The following is a 20,715-nucleotide window of genomic DNA, read 5'->3' as shown; positions in this document are numbered from 1 at the left end:
GCAGAAATAGGTTCAGCTCAAAATATCCAGCAAGTATAGTTTCATTTTTATACTGTTAACATCTAATGGCATAACATCTACTGGAAACAGTGGCATACACGTTTTTAGGAAGATTTGCATTTCCTGGTTTCTCCTCGTTAGTGTACGTGACACTGACCCCGCCTTTTTCTGGTGAAGGAAATGATGCTGGGCCAGTGCGAGCGGCCGCACGCCGGCGGCCTGTGCCTTTAAGGAGCCATGTAAAGAGGGCGTGTTCACGCACGCTGCCGAGGCAGGAGGCATTGTAGTGAGTTATTGCGCTTCAGAGCAGCAGCAGCAGCATCTGAGGATGCGGTGACAGCCACTATAGTATTTCCACACAAGAAGAGAGACGCGTTTGTCTAACAGCGTTGTCTGGAGTCGCAAGTGTCGATCCGGGCGTTTTGCGTCTTTTCTTTTGATGAGCGCACCCCCACTGACGAGCCTGCTGGGGGCCTTGAGAGGTGCAGCACCCGGCTTTTATGAATGGGATGCTCGGTAAGTGTGTGCGCTTTTGTGTTTGTGCTTGCACATACACTTCGCTGCATTAATATGTAATCTTTACCTTTCACATGCAGCTCAAGTAGGCGGATGTGTTTCGGAGCCCGGCTTTATTCAGTGTCTCAGTGGATGCGTCGTACAGCAAGGCAGCCGACGCTTTTGTGGCCAGCTTCTTATTGTTCTCTCTGCAATTGACCCACCCAGAATCACAGCTTTATTGTAATGCGATCGACCCGGCAGCCAGAAGTAAACACAAGCGCTGTTCAATGAAAAGAATTATTTTTACGCTTTTAAACAATTCATGGAGGCAATTACAGTCTCGGGTATCAGGCTGATGTTTGAAACAATATGGATTTATTTGTGTTATCATGTCATTTGCTTTGAAGCTAATGACATAATAACACCATTTTTTTAAAGCTTATTTTTAGCTCATCACTATTTTTATTATTATTATTATTTTTTTTTTTTAGCTTATCACTATACTCCAAAGGAAAACTCTTTCATAGGCCTCATTCCGGCCAAAGACATGTTTGATGACATAGTGAGTGAATGTGTTGTAAAGGTGAAAATGCACGTTTTTGCAATGCTTATATTATGAAACATGTGTAAACTTACTCCAGTGAGAGGAACTGAGTGCAGTTGGCACACGGGGCACTTGATATGAAGTTAGTGGGTTTCACACACTGGGATGACTAAACAAAAAAAAAAAAAAAAAAAAAAAGCCCCATGTTGCACACTTTCTGCCCCAACACGCACCTGTGTTATTTTTCCAGTTCATTACCCACACATCCCAGAGCTTGCCAGTCCTGTTCAGCTTGTTTGGCATGGGTGTTACAATGGCATCTGATGAGCTCATTTCACCGGAATAATAAGGTGATGGGCCTCAGGTCTGTGGGCCATCACCGCCATACTGATAAGAAGTCCTCAGCAATTGTTCGAGGAGATAATGTTATCAGAGGGCTCTGCTTGTGAGGTAATTGGGGTGGTTTTCTTTGTTTTAAAAGGTTTAAATATGACATTTGACCCATGCTATCCAAAATACTCTGAGGGTTTTTTTTGTTTGTTTTTTTTTTGTGAAATGTTCTGTGATTGATTTAGGTTGAAGACAGAACAAACAAGCAAACCTCATCGCCAAGATTTATGTGTCGTAGGCTTAGCCTGTTTACTTTTTCGAAGAAGTGCCTCTGAAATGCCTCTCTGAGCAGGCGACACATTTGTTAACCAGCCTGCACAAGTTCTGCCCCCTCCACTTTTCCTCTGTTTCTTAAATTACAAAGCATCTAATTGCCTGCAGGAGACATATGGTTAGTCCCTGAAGGTGAAAGTTAATCATCCTCTGCGTGGTGTTGGGACACTGTGCCAACCTCTCTGTTACTGGGCACTGCGCAGTGTAGACAGCATTTGCTGGCTCAAAGCCCAGGAAACACAACCCCGCTCAGAATTTTGTTTACCAAAGTGAACAAGTTTGTGCACCTGACTTTCATTTTGAAGATGATCCGCACCTCAGACTCTCTCTGTCGTAGTGTTGAAGTTTCAGTGTGTTATTTGTGACCAGTGTATGATGTATAGTCCTGCACCCGTGTTTTAACATGTCTGCAGTTTGTGCGCTCATTTGTGGCAATGTGTGTGTCCTGTCCAGCCCCTTCACATTCCAGGAAATACCAATATAAACCGTTTTTTTTTTTTCCTGGAATGCCTGTGAGCATGGTGACAGTGAACTGCTGGATTATTATAGACAACGTGACAGGTCTTTTGAATCATGTGCAGTTCAACTAACAGGTTGTCATCTGCCTCAGTCACTACCACAGGCCTGCAAATGATACACACAAATCCCAGCGGCAATCTCACTTGAAAACTTTTATTCTCTTCGTTTTAATTTATGGACATAGTTGCCACTGCCACTTACCTTCTTTATGACCTTGTCCCATCATTAAACTCTAAGGGCGTCTCATATGTCAGTGTGTGAAAGCTGTGTTTGTTCCTGTGTCTTTTGTTTGGAGGCATTGTTTTGTGTTCTTATCCAGCCTGCTCCATTGTGACACAGCACGATGGGCTTGGTACTGAAAGGAAATGTTCGTTCTCTTTTTCCATCCTGTTTCCTTGTCACAGTTGTAAATATTCTATAGAGTAGATATCAGCCTAGTAATAGACAATGACAGGGGCTTGTTTTTTTTTAAACAGCACACATGTTAATGAGAAGTCAGCCTTTACTTTCATCTTGGATGTTCTTGGCTGTTTTATTTTCTTTGGATTAATCCAATAATTGGATATTAAATTCTGAAAGAGAGCTGGTGCACAGTAAAGTTATTATCCACTTAAGAGTGACACTGCAGATTACCTGTGGAGGAAATTTCTCTCGCACAGTGTTGAGTGGTTTCTGGTGTTTTATTAAAACTAAAATCTTTGACGCAAAGTTGGACTGTTTGATAGCTGCGTCTTTGGCTTCCCTCCAGCCTGTGCATTTTGTTGCCTTTTTATGCTCTTCTGACTCTATAATTATGGCACTCTCGCACTTTAAAGCAAGATTCTCTGGATCCCATAATTTCCCTGCATTCTTTCCATCGAGAGGCACAGGTTTCCACTCGGGTGTTTTCAAAATGTAAGCCCGCTCCTCTTCTGCAGCTCTGAAGAGACACCTGGCCACACTGTGTCGGTCTGTCCTGGGTGACGGTACGGACATCTGGGCCTGAGGCCAGAGCTGTCATCAGCCGTGACTCAGCCGGAGCCGCTATGGAGAATATCCGGTTGTGTTTAGCTTCTAAAATAATTAAAGTAACTCATCCTGAGCTGCTCCACGTACTGTTGCATTTGGAGCTGTTGTTGAACACTCAGCCCCAACACTGGCCCAGACCCATGTTAGGTTATTAAAAACTGAGTGTTGATGGAGATATGAGCTGTGTTTGTTTGGTTAGCCCGTCAGTAATACAGTATGATGGAGGACGGCCGTGTTTACATTACAACTGGTCAGGAAGGGCAGGAAGAGTAGATTTCCGGAGAGATGGGAGGGTTTACCGCCTCATTTTCTCCCTGCCCTTCCTGTGGACGCACCCCCCAACACATCAGCATGTTTCTCCATGAATTAGCAGCTATGCATATGAAATCCAAGCTTTTAGAAAACAGTAGGCTAATTGTTGAGTAGAGGTCATTGATGTCGGTCATTTATCTGAGTGGTAATTAGTCAAATTCTTGCAATTCTGTGCCATTTTAAGAGCGCCCAGATGTCTTTGTGGAGACGAGGGTAATTATTAATGACCTGGAGCTTGTTGCTGAGCTTTTATCATGACCAGCTGGGTGAGAATGAAAAAGCTCAGGGGTTTTTTAGCCATGTCTCATTCCAGAAAACATTCATAATAATGTTAAGTGGTTATTTCTGGCAAGTTGTCTGGTTGATATCACCAGAGTCAATTTTTCCTTTCTGCGCTTTCTCTCAGTTGAGACACACCAAATGCAACCCCCCCCCCCCCCCCCCCCCACCCTCCATGTTTATTTAGATGCCATGCCCAGTGCACAGATGACGGTGATGTCGAGCCATGCTGGCTGCAATTTCAGAAGCGTGTTTTGTAACTCTTATCCTGATCAGACGTGATAGCAGGGCAGGAATGGACATTATTGTTTGTGCATAAAAAGGCATTGTAGATCCTGTAGATCCCAAAAACAATGTTCATCGGCCTTGTTGTTGGACCCACAGAATCATTTTCGTTCTTGAGTGCGTTCAAGTATGGCATTCTTGTCTGTCATCCGCTGTTTGTGCCTGTAATAAAAGCTGTCGGCTTCATAAAAGCAGAGAGCAGACAGGGAGAGATGGAGTGTCGTGTCTGGAGGCTGTGTTGGCTGTAAATGTAAAAGAGACAAGTCATCTCCTCTCGGGGAGATGTCAGAGGTCAGCTGGTGCACATCAAGCTGACTCGCTGCGGGCCTGTTCTCTGCCAGGAGCCCTGTCATTGGCTGTCCTGGTCATCATCTGTCTATCACTTCTCCTTCTTCTCGCTGGCTTGCCTGACCTGTTTGTGTAACTGTAAGGGACGCTTACAGTTGCTCTATTGATGATTATTATTCTTGATGCTTTCAAGTTTGAAGTGTTGCTCCATTAATGCAGCGATGGTTCCACGCTGATTGTGTGGCATTAACAGTCTGTTTCCCTGTATAATCATTTAGCAGTATGCTGAATGCTATTTTTAAACACTGCTGAGTTTTTGAAAGTTTGTTCTTCCAGTCAAAGCTCCTTACCTCAAATATTCCACTCACTGATCTAAGGATAGCGACAGATTTAGCACTTGCTGATATCGGTGCCAATTCAAAAAACCTACAGGCACTTTTATTAGCAGGAAAGCTCTAAAGATCTGTTGTACTTTGATCCTTACCGACTAAAATGTCCCGCTGGGTAAACCATGACATTAGCTTAACAGACCGCCTCACACCAGCTTGTCGGGTAAAAACACTGATATGTGATTTTTCTCTTTCTCTTTTTTTTGTGTTTGTGTTTGTCTTGTCTTCTTCATTACCCTTGCTTTTGATTGATTAATCATATACTGTCTCTCAATTGGGCTTTTTTGAAACTTATAAGGCTATCTACAGTTGTAACTTGAAATTATTTTAATTAGTGATTTATCTCTCAGTTATTGTCTCATTTAAATTATTAGTTGTTCTCTATCACAGTTTCCCACAGCCCTTCAACTGCCTTCTTTTGTTTGACTAACAGTCCAAAATCCCCAAAATACCAATGGTATAAAACAGAAAAAAGCAGCACATCATCATACTGGATTAACTGGAACAAGCAAATGTTTGTCACTTTGCCTTGAGATGATGAAACTGATTATCAAAAAAATTACATGGTGGCCAATTACATTTCTATCAATCAATTGATCATTGCAGCTTTGCCTGTCAAAGTGTAATAAAATAGTTGGTCACAAAAAAAAGCTCTGACCAAGTTTGGCTCTGAACAGGCGCCGGGCAGCAAGTGCAGGCAAAATCTGTTACCATGCCCGATGTTTCCCCATCATTCTGAGCATTTCACAGTAATAGTTTGGATTTGCTTTGCTCTTTAGACTGTAGAGGATTTACGCTTTGATCAAAAGGAGCCCTTGGCTCTCATGCTGTATAGGAACTGCATGGTGGAGAAGGGCATGGAAAATGGGTAGTGTGGCAGGAGGGCACTCAAGATACCCTTTAGGTCAACAACTTGATCTGAATCCATAACACCACACGCAAATGGCATGCCCATTCAGGAGGCCCCAAATGGGCCATTTCAGCAACAGCGAAATCTGGCTTTTTATGTAAGCTTTTAAGGGCTTTATTTGTAAATTCTCATTAGAGCAGTGTGTTGTCTCATTGCTGCATTTATCTCAGAGGGCAGCATCAGCTTGATGTATGTTGTTCCCTGTCTGTCTGATTGAGAGATAATGTGATTTCCACTGTTTGTCCTAGGGCTGCTCCTTCCTAAATGGGATATTCAGGCCTGCTAACTGAGTTGCATGGCAGATACCTATCTACTAGAAGCCATTTGTCTGCTTAATTACTGGAACGTGTGTGTGCGTGTGCGTGTGCGTGTGAGAGAGAGAGAGAGAGAGAGAGAGAGAGACCTTGCTGGTGTTGGAATGGAACTGGGTTTGCTGAAGGTATGATCGTCAGACTCATTTTCAGGGTTGAGACGTCAGTGAGACGAGAGGAAACCAGCGATTTTAGCCCCTGTTTTTCACACAGGTTTGGATGCATGAGGCCTCCCACCCCCTAATGTCATTTCACCCTCAGGTCATTCAGTTGTCCATCCAGGTCACTGGCTTCAAATGGGGCAGACAGACAGCCCCCACCGCCACGGCAGCAGCCGCCCTGTCCCAGACAGTAGAATACACTCTGGACGAATTAAACACAAAGAAGGTGCATCAATATTCAATTAGGGAAATGGACCATTAGTCATGTTTGAGAGGTGTGTGTGTGTGTGTGTGTGTGTGTGTGTGTGTGTGTGTGTGTGTGTGTGTGAGAGTGATCTCTTGTGTATTATTGTTGACTGGCCTAGTGTGAGAGTATTGACAGGAAGTGAAAAGTTAAGTTTGTCTTTAACGCAAATTATCAAGAGCTCAATACCTCTCCCTGATGTTGATCAGAAGTTTTTGTCATGCTAGTAAATTCACAATCTTCTGATTGTGTGTGTGTGTTAGCTGAGCTGCAAAAACTATCTTAATGGATGCATGTTAATTATATCAGTGATTTCTGAGTCATAGCTTAAGCTTGCAGCCAGTATTTGTTCACTTCCTCTGATGTAGCATCTGTCTGTAGCGTTGAGAAATGACTGCAGCATTTCCTTTGAGACACAAAAATGTCCTAGGTGAACATACTGAGGTCTGATCATCTGATTTATATTTTCTTTTTTTGTCATCCGTTCAGTTGGAGCCCTTTTCTATTTGCTTCCTTCCTGTGTTATTTCTGCGCTTCTCCCTCAGAAGAATTGGGTGTGTGTTTTCTTCCCACAAAGTCGTGGCTATAACCATATGATATTTAAGCAGATTTAGAACCCTCCCTAGACCCAGCTTAGGTATTTAAATTGATAATTGAGTTATGTGATCCTTAAACAGAGCTAACATTACACTCCCACAGCAGACATACATTTGGGGGGGAACAGGCTGGAATATCATTTACACAAACAGATGCAAAAAGAGGAGAGACCTAGTGTGCTCAAATTTGTGTGTGTGTGTGTGTGTGTGTGTGTGTGTGTGTGTGTGTGTACGTGTGCTTGCATGCATGCATGCTCTGATGCTTTTTACTCAGCAGCTGAGAAATGCCACATCCATGGGAAGACCAGTCAGTCATCCTCTATATCATTCAGAGGGCTTGACAGGCTGTGGGTCAGGGATGTGTGCAGTGTGTGTTAGTTTTTAAGAAGCTTGTAAATGGTTTCCAATTTCGCAGTCAAATTGAAGTGGTGCAGATGTGCCTCGTTTGCCTGTTCTGTGTGTTTCTGTCCCACATTCTGTTTCTCCAGCAGCCAAAACCCAGAGTGTTGTGAAAGTCTGTTTATAAAGTCAAGCCCCCCCCCCCTGCTGTGACCCTGTAGTTCCCACGCTAACTGCTGCCTTCTAAGGCCCTTTCCCACTTTTTCATTCACGTGTACACCCACACTAGCATGCACACACACACACACACAAAGACACACAAAGCTATAAATACAGCATGGCTGTGAATCAGGTTTGATGTAACTGTGGAACTGTGCTGCTGCTGCAGAGTTTCCGGGATCTGGTTTAGATTCAGCTGATGAACAACACACAGCCAGGGAGCCTGAAATGAATCCCTGCATCCGTGTCTCTGCAATGGGCACCATTGAGCTTTTCAACTTGATCCTGGCCTGGGGGGGGTGAGATGAAGGAGTGGGAGGCAGGCTTTTACCATCTGTCCTTGTTTCATCTACTGGTTGTTTTTCCCTGTCTGTTTATGCCACCCAGAAGCAACTGCTCAGAAAAAACTTTGTTTTTTGGCTGGGTGTGAATTATTTCCCCCTTATTATTATTTCACAAAAAAGAAAAACATACCAGAACATGTAGCTTCAATAATAAACATGATTCTGTGAAAAAAAGTGGGCTTGTTTGTGTGTTTTGGCACAAAACCATTTGGAGTTCATGGAAAGTTTTCACATCATGTCTCAGCCTCAGTCAAAAATGCTGCAATTTTGCATGTATTTGTTTCTTGATTTCCTGGTCTACAGCAATGGAACATTTATATATTTTTATTGCTTCCCATTTTTACCAAAAAAAAAAAAAAATAGCCACGACATGGACGGAGTGAGTGACTGAAAACATAGCAGACATCAGATTATAAGGGAGCATTGTCTGAGTTGTAGACTGACACAGACGGAGGCCATGTGTTGCATGCTTGTATGAAGCTTGAAGCCTTCTGCGGCCCCTGACAGGAAGCACTGTTGCTTGCTTGCAGGAGGGTGTTTCTATGGAAACCGAAGCAGGTGAAGGCATTAACAGGAAGAGGCTCAGCTGGCAAAGACACGGGGTAGAGGCAGAAGAACGAGGTCAATGCACTAAAGAGCCTGCCACATTAAACAGCCGAAATCGCCCAATGGCACTTCTACCAAAAACAACTCAGACTTAAATATCTTTTGAAGACTTGCCTGTAAGAAATCCCAAAGTCAAGGTTAAGTCACAGACTGTTTGGATGATGTTCCCGCGTGAAGATGAGTAAACAGAAAAGAAGCACAGTGCAAAGTCAGAGAGACGCACACTAAAGACGGCAAGGTAAGCGTTTTCTTCAGGCCTGCTTGCTTGCAACCGTGGAGATTTTCCACCCACAAGTCAGAGGTGCATGTGTTTTTGATGTCTGTCTGGAGAAACTGCTTGCACTTCATTTCGCAGACCACCATGGCAGTGTTCTTTTTTTTTTTATGTGTATTTTATAATGTTGGGATGGATCGCTAATGAGACACCCTGCTCCTGTCCTCCAGTGGAGCATCTGATGAAAGCAGCAGCGGCTAGCTGGCAGCCCGCAGTGAGGTTTCCTCTGTCTGGGCTACGTGTTTTCAATAATGCAAAAACATGTTTTCTATCAGCCGTCAGTCACAAACCTCTAGGGGCTGTAACACTGTTGTCTGAGAAAAAGATGGCCAGGGAATATTTTCTGTCATCTCTCGTTTCTTCAGTTGAAATTCCATTTACATTTCTGTGACTAGAAGATAAGTTCCTGGTCTGCTAGTGGATGGTGTGCAGTCATAGTTGAGCTTTGCATTAGTCAAACCTCAACTCTTCCTCTCCAGATCATGTGGGTCTGTGGTTGGTGTTTTTACTCTCAGTTATAATGCTGTTTTAAAACAGAATCCTGTGGTTTTCCCCCGTCATTTTTTTCCCCCACAGATCATCTTAGGGGTCATCACACAGAGATGTTTGAAGTGTTGCTTATCATTACAGAGTTGCAAAATTGATAGCTTCAGCGCTTGTAATTACTGGACGATTTTAAATTCCTAGAAATGTTTTTGTTTACTTGAAAGGATTAAACAGTCAAATGTGAATATTCTACGCAACATAAAGCTGTGCAGTAAATGGACTACAGAGTTTCTTTTATTTGCTTTATGTCACAGTTGATTCAAGTCATTTGACACCAGTAAATATGATTTGAAGTACTGTCCTTTTTTAATTTAAACAAGTGTACGATCTGAATAGGTTCTGTGTAATTTGTTTATTTTTTATTTTATGTTTTCAGGTTCCCGGGCTAATTGGATTTAAGGAGCATCAGCATTCATTCCATGGTCTCTAACAAGCATCCCATTCACGATCTGGAAGCTCTTTTCGTAGTCTGACTGAATCTGTTCCTACCTCTTTGTGCAAAAACAAAACAACCTAATCAGCCGCCATGCCGATCTTGAAACAGCTGGTGTCTGGCTCCTCCCAGACCAAGCGCCGCTCACGCATGGACCTGACCAGGGAGATGATCAGTGCCCCACTGGGCGACTTCCGCCACACTATGCACGTAGGTCGCAGTGGAGATGCTTTTGGAGACACCTCCTTCCTCAGCACCCGCTCAGGGGAACCTCCCCCCGAGACCACATCCTTCCCCCGCTCTCCCCGGCCTGGCCTCCTGTCTCGTACCTTTAGAAGCAGCAAACGCTCCCAGTCTGTCACCCGGGTGGATGAACAGAGAGACCACGCCCTGGCCGTCCCAGGCGGGTCGCCTACCTACGTGAAGAATGCCATGTCTCTGCCGTTTCTCAATGATGAAGACAGAGGGGACAGTATGGTGGCAAAGAGTCTGTCCTCAAGTCCTTTCAAGCAGCACGGGGAGCTGGATGGGACGGGTGCAGCTGCGGCCCCCCACTTCCTGGAACTGGAGGAGCGAAGCTTCGGTGAGCTGACTGAGCTTCCAGAGAGCTCCCATCACTATGGAGGTGGAATGAAGCACGCCGTGTCAGTGATGTCTTTCCATGTCGACCTGGGACCCTCCATGCTGGGTGACATCCTGGGGGTGATGGAAAAGGAGGATGACGATCTCGGCTATGAGGAGGGCAAGAGCAGCGAGGGCCGTGCCTCGCCGCCCCTCAGCGCCCACGGTGAGGAGGAGGATAGTGTGGAGAAGGGAAAAGAGGAAGATACAGAGGAGCAGATAGAGGCAGAGGAAGAAGAGGAGGCAGAACTGCAGCAACAGCCGTCTATGCACCCAGCTAGCTCTATTGATCTGGGGCCAGAGAATGGAGGGCCCTACACCCCAGAGTACACCCCTGAGACAAGGCCCAAGCACCTGCAGCATCTAGACAGCTGCTCCGTGTCCAGCTCTGGCTCTGCTGCCCTGGATGAGAAACCAAACAGTCAGACATATGCAGGAGATACAGACAGCGCCACCTTCAGTGCCCCGCCAGAGGAGGAGAGCAACTTCTCCTCTTTCTTGGAGGATGAAGATGATGAGATCCGTGTATGAGAGTCCAAAGCCTTAGAAAAAAAAACAACAACAAAAAAAAACAAAAAAGAAAGTAGGACAGAGCTCTGGAAGGGGTTTATGTGAAACAAGCAAGTCCTTTGACACTGTGGATTTGCACTTGAAGACACTGTAGTCGGGTGCTGCGGGAGTGGGATTGTGAAGAAGACGGAGGACTCTTGCTTTGTAGGTCTGCAAAGAGACTGTGACTCCATCTGTCAGAGAGCCTCACCCTCCGCTCTCTGTTTGTCTGTCAATCGGTCTCTCCCTTTTTGAACAGTGAGGGAGCTGACATGGAAGAGCGGTCGCTTCTTGAATATGGAACATTCCAGAAGTACGCAGGGAGGACGGGGTAGAAAGGAACTTTTGTAGGAAAAACACTTTCCATAACTAAAGCTCAGTTCACTCTCTCCCTCTCCCTCTCTCTCCTCTTTTCTCACTTGACGTGTCACATGTGCTTTTTTCATTTGCTTTGCCTCTCTCTTGTTGTTGTGTGCTCTCTCTCGCTCTCTCTCTCTCTCTCTCTGTCTGGGACATCATGAGGCCGGAGCTGAACAGAAGGTCTCTGTCACCACAGGATCACTGGTGGGTATCTTGTCACAATAAAGGGGGCTGTGTTTTGTCACTGGAGTGTGAAGTCCTGCCTTGAGCCTCCCTTATCTGAAAATATGAAACTAAAGTACTATAAAGGACCATAGATAGTCAGAGTTTTCTCCCTTTATGTAACTCAGGGTCCTTGTGACGCTGCACAAAGGCTGCCACTTCCTGCTGTAAAGATGGACCACAAAGCCCAAACCAAAATTCTCTTCTGTTTTTAATTCACTGTGAGCGCCACACAGGCTTAAGCTAAATTAAAGAAAGCAGGGCTAAAGGCGAATGGACATACACTGGCCTGCATTAACTATAAAGCATGGTGTTACTACAGGAAGCGAGAGGTGTGTAGAGTGCTGTGTGGCACACTGGAGAGGGACGGCACACTGTGTTTGTTGTCTCTGGTCTATGAACAGATTCTTTATTTCACCCTGAAGGCAATTTCTTTTTTTTTTTTATGGATTTCTGTGAACTGACATGAATTGGCTGGCTTCCCTCCTACTAATCTGTCATTTCAAACTGAAGCCGAAGAGTTTGATAACCACTTCCTTCCTTGTTTTTTTTTTTTTTTTTTCTGTACATCTGAGCAAATGCAGTGGTGCAAGTGAACTGTGTAAAAATGTTGATCCTTTTTAAGGGGCTGCCTTTTATGTATAAAACAGTTTCCACCACTACTTTGGGGTTTAGGTATGTATGGTTGAGAATTAGTGCACCGGCAGGCACAATTAAACCACACACTACTTCTGTTTGGGTTTTAATATCTGTTGTCTTGAAAAACCTTTTGCTATATTTTTGTTATGTCTGTTTGAAGAGTAGATGAAGAAGAAGAGGAGGAAAAAAAAAGAAGAAAGACACAGCCAGCAATAGATGCAAGGGCATTTAGAAAAAGATTGCTATTTTTATGCAAGTTGCATAGTCATTGCAGCTCGACTGTATCTCTTGCATCATTAAAAGCCGTGACCAGACGTATTGAGGCTCAGTTGCGCTGATTGATTTCACTGCCTTAACTGAAACTGACATGTGCCAAATCGCAATTTTTCGAGCCAAAAATCATTTCAGTTGTGAAGCTCACTTTTGGGAGAGACTGCCACGTCTGTCTGTCACTTCCTTCCTCTGTATTCTCTGTTGAATTTAAGTGAAGATTGAGTTCAGCTTGCAGGTAAAAAAAAAAAAAAGAAAAGAAAAAAGAAAACAAGTAGTGTTTTTAAGATGTCATATCATGTAAAGGGGGGGGGGGACTGAATTTGCATAACTGGATATTTATATTCCCAATCACTCAAACACTACATAATATATTCAGGTAATTTCTAGGCTTAATTTTGTGCGAATGGGAACTTGTCTGTGTTGCGATGTTCTGTATAATGTATATAATGCCTGTTGTCTTCTTTACTGTATATTTACAGCCTTTTTTCTGTATTATCCAAAATAACCTATATTTTTCAATAAAAGAAAGCCTGAACATCTTTACTGCTGTGTATTTCATTGCCTTTTTTTTCAGTTCATCAGAGGATAGAAGTGCTACTCAATCAGCAGCATTAACAAAGGAATTCCTTGAGTGCCTTCTCCGTTTCCTGTCACTATTCTCTGGTTCTCCCAGAAGAGGAAGGAAGGAAGCAATTCAGTCCTTAGTTTGACATGTCTCTTAAGTATTAACGAAACAAGCTGAAAGTGGTGTAATGACTCATGAGTAAATGTGTGTGTGTGTGTGTGTGTGAGAGGACACAAGTCAAAAGGTAAGGCTCACCTTAAAAGCTCTCTTTTTGATAAACCCACGGGGCAGCTACATTCTCATCAGTTATAGATGTGAGAGGTGTGAAAGATGGATGAATGGATGGATGGATGGAGGGAAGGTTTATCATCCTACAGAGCTGCATTCATAAACAGTGATGACAGGTGATTCCTCGCACCCTGATTGGAGGATGGATGAGTCTGGCAGCCACATAACAAGATCCTACTCATCATCATGGACTCAGAATTGTTCTGTCGCTTTTGATTTTTAAAGACCACACTTTGGCTTTTCACACACTAGTGAACCCCTCATGGCTCGGTCAAAGTTCAGTGCACTCTGTTTTGTTAACACTTGCTGCAGTCAGTCCAAGGTCTGACCCTATAATCCCTCTACATAAAAACTGCACACTGAGAACGCAGCTCCATTCCTCTTTTTGGCATCTTTTTTTTTTCGATTCAATCTTTCATCTCTACTTCAGGGGATGTTTAATCTCCTTCCACTTTCAGTTTTTCACAGTCACATTATATGAGCTTCCAATCGGCTGGAGGGCTAGGAAAAGTCATTATTCTTAGACTTGTGGTAGCAACAGGCCATTTATATTGATTGTTGTGGTCAATACAAACCAGCAGTGCTATTGATCCCTCTTTTCTCTGTCTGGATAAAGTCATTACTCTCCTCAGAGATTCTTAATTTTTTTTTTTGTTCTTTGAGAAGGAAAGACTAAATCTTAACAAGTCACCACTTCTGCATTTTTCAAAAAGTCTTGTTTTTAATCGCTCCTTGTAACTGAATTATACATCACCCTGGTGCTGCTCGCCGGCTGGATGGGGCAAATCACTCTGATTAAGTCTTGTTATCTACTGCCATCTAGTGGCCTTGTGACATTCACATCTGGTGATGGGTGTGTCAGTGTAATGGTTGACTTGACTTTGAGATTGGGAATTGATCTTTTTAATACTTCTGTATCATCTTACACCCAAAAACACCACATTTATTGATGTGTTTCTTTAATTTCATTCATGTATTGTGTTACAAAGACAAATAGACTAGAGAACTATTTGCCCACCCCCCGCTAAAAAAAAAAAAAATCTCAAACTCATCAACAAGACTGTCAAGTGACATTATATTGGGTGATTTGTAGTAAGAGGCAGGATGTGAACACAACTGCAGAAGTTGTCCCACACATTTGAACTTGACACTGGAGACGGCTGATTTGTTCAGGAGGCTCATTTCACAACCCACCCCCCCAACAACCTCCACCCCCATAGAAGCTCATTGTAATTTGAGTTTGCCTTGCAGCTGTTTCACCCTCTCCAACACCCTGGATGTAGTTTCTCATCTGCTTCAGAGGCTGTCAAATGTCATTTCCCTTTGGTTTCCAACTCACATTTAAAAAAAAAATCTCCTGACTGGAGCCGCCAATGGGAGGCGCTCATTGCCTTTAGGTTTATTATGTCAGGAGCCCCTTCCTGGACCCACAACGTTTTCCACCAAATTCCATCAGCAGACTAGCAGCTCTTCCAGGAGGCCGACGGCACGCTGAAATCTGGAAAGTATTAAACAACCTGCTGGTGGAGGGGACTGGGGAAGGGAAGGTGGGTAGGGGGCGGATGAAGGAGTGAAAGAGAGAGAGGGGGGAAGTTAAAAATGGGGGATGGGGGAAAAAGAAACAGAATACAAAATTGTTCATGTACCGCCCTATGCCTTGCTCTGTTCCCTTTCCCCTCCCACACTCAAACACATACACACATAAGCATGTGACCCCCCCCCCCCCCGCCAAAAAAAAAAAAAAATCAGACCACTCCCCAAGCAGCTCCAGTATTTTTCTTTTATGTTGGCAGCAGTAGTTTGCAAGTCCTTTTTTAATGGGTCATAAACAAACAGCCATTTCTGCTGTGTAGCTTTGCAATGAGGAGGAGGAGTGTGTGCGTGTGTGTGTGTGTGTATGTATGAGAGTGTATATGCGTGTGTGTGTGTGTGTGTGTGTGTGTGTATGTATGACAGTGTGTGGAGTTGTTTGCTGGCAAACAACTAGAAGGCGAGTGCCATGGTTTGAAAAGCCCCAACTGTGTGTTTGTGGCTGCAAGCGAAAATGAAAAAAAAACTGGATGCCTTCCAGACATCCTTTCCCATGCTTTGATACACATATCTCTGACCAAATGTGTGCACAGTGTTTGGTGGGGGCATACTGTACCCCAGTGAGAAGGCCCGCCCATAAAAGATGTATAGAATCCTAAGTGTGCCAAGTTAAGCTTTCATGCAAGTAAGAAAGAAATTCCTGTTCCAGGGAAAAAGCCCTGTCCTCACCGATAAGTGTCAGTGCAAAATTCAAAATTGTCAATAGTCTTTTCTTCTGTTCTGCTCTGCAAAGTTCTGCTGGGATAAAGTTTGACTGTATTTCAAGTGATTTAATGATCATTACTGTATATTTGTCAGTCAAGACATGCCTTCTTGGCTCTTTTTATTGATTAAATCTCAACACTTATTGCCACAGTCATTTGTCTTTGCCTTTTCAAATGCTGCATGTCTGCCTGTAGTACAATCTGCCAAGTAACCAAACAGTGTAAGACAGTCAAACTAACAAATGTTATCATTAGGAAACATTTTTTCCCCCTTTGTGTTTTCAAAGACAGGCCCAATAGAAAGCAAGACGCAGCACTACGGATATTGGTGCTAACAGGAGCGGCGAACATAAACATTCCAGTACCCAGTAGTGACCTCTTGACCTCTAAACCCTGGAACTGCAGGGCCAGCAACAGGAGACCACACACACACGCATGCACACGTGGTGGGGGGAGGAGCAGGGAGCTTCTCCGGTGTCCTTGCTTTAAAGACCTTCAGATGCCTCTGCTAAGACTGTGAAAAATTAGCCCATCCTCTAAAACATCAGTGCAGTCTTCCCGCTCAGGGATTGTTGCAGGTATGTCAGAATGTGGGGACATATGGCTTTCTCAGATGGAAAAGTTATTCCAGGGGAAACACAGCGCCTGTCTCTCGCTCTCCCCCCGTCACTCTGCAGTGAGCAGTTTCCTTTATAAATCTGGAGATTGTGTCATAACCTCTTTGGGCAGGACTCAAACCTTCGGTGTTAAAATGTGTTTTTCCATCATGCAGAACCACAATTGCTAAATCCACCTTCAACCCCGCGGCAGAAATATTCAACAAAGTTTTATTGTTCTTTTTGCTTGCTTTTTTGAACAAGCAAACAGACAGAACAATATACACAAGTTTTTTTTGTTTTGCTTCAAAGTGATCCTAAAACTTAGCTGAACATTCATAAAATCAACTTCTGCCATGATAATTGTGATGCACTGTTTTTGCAACCAGCATGTAACACTAAAATCTGAACAAGGAGGGCTCATTTTTGAAATAAGCACAGAAACAATGATTCATCCCCTCATTTTCCATTCTCTCCTTCTGTCTGAGCAGTGCTGTGCTAACCCTGTCTCACTCAAGCTGAAGAGGAGATCGGTTCCTGCAGCCATGTGTGTCCCCAGGAGGTCTGGCCTGGCCTGCACTCAGCCATGACCACATAGGATGGGGCTGGGGGCTCTACTGCTCTCTACCCCCTCATCTCTGCCAGAGGCTGCTTCCCTTCCAAGGCCTGCCCACGGCTGGTTGACACTGGAGGAAGGAGAGCACTCCATATACCTCCACGCATGCTGCACTCCTCCACACACCCACATGTAAGGGGTCACTGTAAAATGTAAAGCTCCACACATAAACTTTTGGTAAGTTGTGGATAAAAAATAAAGTTCATTTTCTATTAATCAAATCCTAAACGGATGGGTTTTCACATATATGTAATCTCCATTCAACTCTGATTATCTCCCATTGGTGGGAACAGTCAATTATCAGTGAACCAGGATTGATAAAAAGAGGCTTTAGATGTTGATCACACTTTGAGACTACATCCTTGCCAACATAGACTTGGCGCCATCCCAATAGGAGGTTGTATGTCCATACAACACCCTCCTTGTTTGGCAGACAGTGCATGCCCTCTGTGGAGAGAAATACTCTAAAGCTGACCAGGAAGTGGGGGATCACAAAGGGTCACCTCCCATAGGCCAGCTTTAAACTTTGACCTTCTAGTCCTTATTCAACTTAATCTTCCCTCTACCCTGACATAATGAGTAATACCACTGCCAGTCATTCACTGCATGTGCAGAGGGAGCTGAAGGACAGTCTACGAGTTTGATGCTTTCAGATATTTAGAGCGATGATTATCTGGAAATAAGTGGCTCCTTTTGTCCAACACATTTCTTTCATTCAGCTATGCTTTTCTTCAGCAAACTTATTTTAAACTCGTTTTTTAAAATATGTATCAATCTTGCATGTACAAAGTAATTTTTCAGAACCTCTCCGTGTTTCTCCAAAACTAATTTCAACTTTTCACATCCTCAGCTGTACTTTAAATTAAAGTCTGCTTCAGCAGATATTAGTTTAAAGGTTACAAGCAAGTGGCAGAAAGTATACTTAGTAAAGCATCTCAGTGGCTATGACATCACCTCTAAATACTTTTGTAGTGGCAGCTATACTAAAGGATATTTGACCTGTTGCTCATTCACTTCTTTGGGTTGGGTGGGATGAGGGGCTGTGTTCAGGCCTCTGCATTCCTTCACTTACAGCTTTATAAAACACAAAGTGTCCTCTGTTCACGTGGGCTAAACCTCAGTGATTTTATAGTGCACCCACTAATATCAGCACTGGCAGAGCCAATCTTTCCATTACAGTCTATCACCTTCCTGTTTTCATGCGACTTTATGCACAAGCCCCATTTCACTAGCGGAAAAACTGCAGCAGCTTAAAGGCTCATTCACTTCCCCCAAATCTCAACAGCATCATAAATCAGGGCGTGTCCAGAGATAGACAACAACACTAGGGTGAAGAATCCCAGAGCTCCATGTGGATGTGGAGAGATGACTTTAAAACACACTGTGCTGGGTGTTGGTTCTCGATTTAACAACTCCGTCATCCAGTTTTTGCTCCCCTCCCTCTGGCCATGGTTCCCTCAGGGCTGAGCTGGAGAGGAGTGGGGGAAAAGTCCAGCCGATGCTGGCTCTCTTCATCATCCTACCAGCCAGGCTCTGACTCTCCTCCTCCTCCTCCCCCTCCTCCGAGTTTACACAGCCAATCAGAGCCAGCAGACGATAAACAGATGCATCGTGTGTGCTTGTGCATGTGTTGGATTGGGTTGAGTCTAATTTATTTTATTTTCTCAATTATCAAATCAGGATGGATTTACATTTTACTTTAATAAAACAATTAAACAGTTAGGCTCATGACTTTAAAAAACAGACAAGCATATTGATTTAAGAAGTGGATGATATAAAAAAATTCAGCACATACACTGTTATATAGACTGCGGTGATCTTGCACATATTAAATTCACCTATATACATTTCTCTGCTTGATGCTCAATGACAGAAGACGGAACAGCAGTGGTAAACACTTAGCAAACGCTGCCGCCATCCTGCAGGCGTGAATGCCAGAAATGAAAACGTGCACTCAGATGCTGGATTAAATCTCTCTTCAACAACCTTTACATTCTCACATCTGTCATGAGACATGTTTTTTCTTTCTTGGAGGATTAAGGCTTGAAATCTGAATCTGTCTCCAGTGTTTATTTGAAATATAAACACTCAATGTGACGCTTTGCATGTGATGTAGAGGCGTCTGGCTCTGAGCTCAGGAGACGCAGCTGAGCATGAGGCCATCTCCTGGCCTCCCTGTATCAGACAATTGCCTTTTGGCAGTATACCTTGCATGGTAAAGCCCGGCTAAAGCCCTCTCCACCCTCTCCATCTGTGACTGTTTATTTTGATTGACAGCTCACTGGGATGCTCACACAGGCAAGAGAAAGTTGTACAAGATTCATCTCAAGCGAAGCACTGCCCCATTCACACCACAATCTCCAGAAAAATGTCATGTTGACAGTGAAAACCTCAAGCTTTATAGGAGCGGGTTGTGTGTGTGTGTTCAGGAATGCAAGAGTGCTTACGTGGGTGTTTGACCGACTTGGTGAGTAAGAGCGAAGTTGGATACGTGAATCAGAGTGGGATGCAACAAATAGAGAGGGAATGGTTAAGTAATCATCCAAATCCAACTTTTTTTTTCAGTATTCTCTTGCTGCATGCTCCAGCTGTGCTCCAGCTTTGGGCCAGCCAGGAAGTGTTGGAGGGGGAGTGTGTAGGGTGGAGGCAGGGTGAGGTCACCGTGCTGTTGGCCCCTGGGATGGGAGGATAGCTGAGAGGAGAGACACTCGGCCCGCTGTTACAGCTCTATCTATTCATTCTTCCTCTTATTGTTAACCGAGCCCCTCATCAGCAATATATTATATGTCCAAAGTGTTCAAGCACACGCTACATCTGGAGGACCACACAGTGCTGCCATTTTCAGCACTATCAAACACTGACCCTCTCTTTCACATACGCGCCCGTGCACACACAGACGTGCATAGTGAGTCACCCACAGACCCGTAGGCATATTTAGAGACCACTGTGTGAGTCCCTGGCCCTGCGTGCTTGGGATGCCTTGGGTGTGACCAGGGTGGCCTGTAGTGTGTAGGCCTATATATGTGTGTGTGTGTGTGTGTGTGTGTGTGTGTGTGTGTGTGTGTGTGTGTGTGTTATGATCGCTCCAGCTGCCTGTCATCTGCAGCCTGTCCCCTCAGTTCTCACTGAAGGAAGAGAGCCAGCCAGACAGCTACTCAAGCAGACACGCACAAACACACACACAGAGGAAAGGCTACTCAGTGGAAAGAATTGCTGATAGAATTTGGAATTTCCTGGTCACCAGTAGTTTTAAGGGGAAATCAAGCACTGGTCATTTTCAGACATTTGCAGTGGCACTGATGATTTGATAGAGCTCATTACAATGAGTGAATCATATAAAATAATATTCAATAATGAAAACCTACCTGCTACTTGTCACAGAGATATTTGGATACGGTGGTGGGAAGTGAAACAGTCTTACCATCACCACAGAGTTTCCAGTTTTCCAAGAAGTTTCCAGTCATCCATTGTGCAACAATTACACTGTACTTTGTCTGCTGATCCTCACGACTTGGCCAGCACGCCCTACTCCCTCCTCCCACAGCCATGTGTGTAGTTTTTTTCATTTTTTTTTTTTTACAGACAGAAGATCTACAAACCCAACCATGACCTCAGAGAATTAAATATTCTCCTTGGAAAAACCCCCACATCCCCATAGTAGCACTTTAGGTTGACAGCTGCATTGTGATAGTATGTGTGCTTTTGTGTGTATGTGTGTCAGTGACAGTAAGAGTGAGAGAGCGGGAGATTGTGTTTATGGCCTCAAAAATATGTGACCGTTTTCCATGGACTTGTGTGTCCAACTTGTGCTTGCTTGTTTTGTGTCTATGGTCACATGCTTGAACTTGTGGTATTAACAGTAAACATAAGTTATTAAGTCTGACCTTAGCTCTTACAGAAGCCTTTTTTTTTTTAAACAAGGCT

General features: G+C 43.9%; 1 protein-coding gene across 2 annotated transcripts; it reads left to right on the top strand.

The window, feature by feature from the left end:
- Positions 1 to 258: 258 nt before the first annotated feature.
- On the top strand, positions 259 to 12,975 carry cdc42ep4a (CDC42 effector protein (Rho GTPase binding) 4a). Of its 2 annotated transcripts, none has more exons than XM_071473267.1 (2): positions 259 to 516; positions 9,712 to 12,975. In XM_071473267.1, exon 2 carries the CDS (start codon positions 9,862 to 9,864, stop codon positions 10,918 to 10,920), a length of 1,059 nt encoding a protein of 352 aa, XP_071329368.1. In that variant the 5' UTR covers positions 259 to 516; positions 9,712 to 9,861; the 3' UTR covers positions 10,921 to 12,975. The 2 variants fall into 2 exon arrangements, with proteins under 2 accessions (XP_071329368.1, XP_071329379.1); XM_071473278.1 differs by lacking the exon at positions 259 to 516 and adding an exon at positions 8,495 to 8,753 and having other exon boundaries at positions 9,712 to 12,396.
- The last annotated feature ends 7,740 nt before the right edge of the window (positions 12,976 to 20,715 follow it).

Source organism: Trachinotus anak, unplaced genomic scaffold, assembly GCF_046630095.1.
Source record: "Trachinotus anak isolate AG129_WGS33_773 ecotype Australia unplaced genomic scaffold, CSIRO_AGI_Tana_v1 ptg000003l, whole genome shotgun sequence".
In the NCBI taxonomy this organism is placed as follows: Eukaryota; Metazoa; Chordata; class Actinopteri; order Carangiformes; family Carangidae; genus Trachinotus; species Trachinotus anak.
Note: the sequence above shows the minus strand (reverse complement) of the source record. Positions and strands in the feature narration are given on the sequence as shown.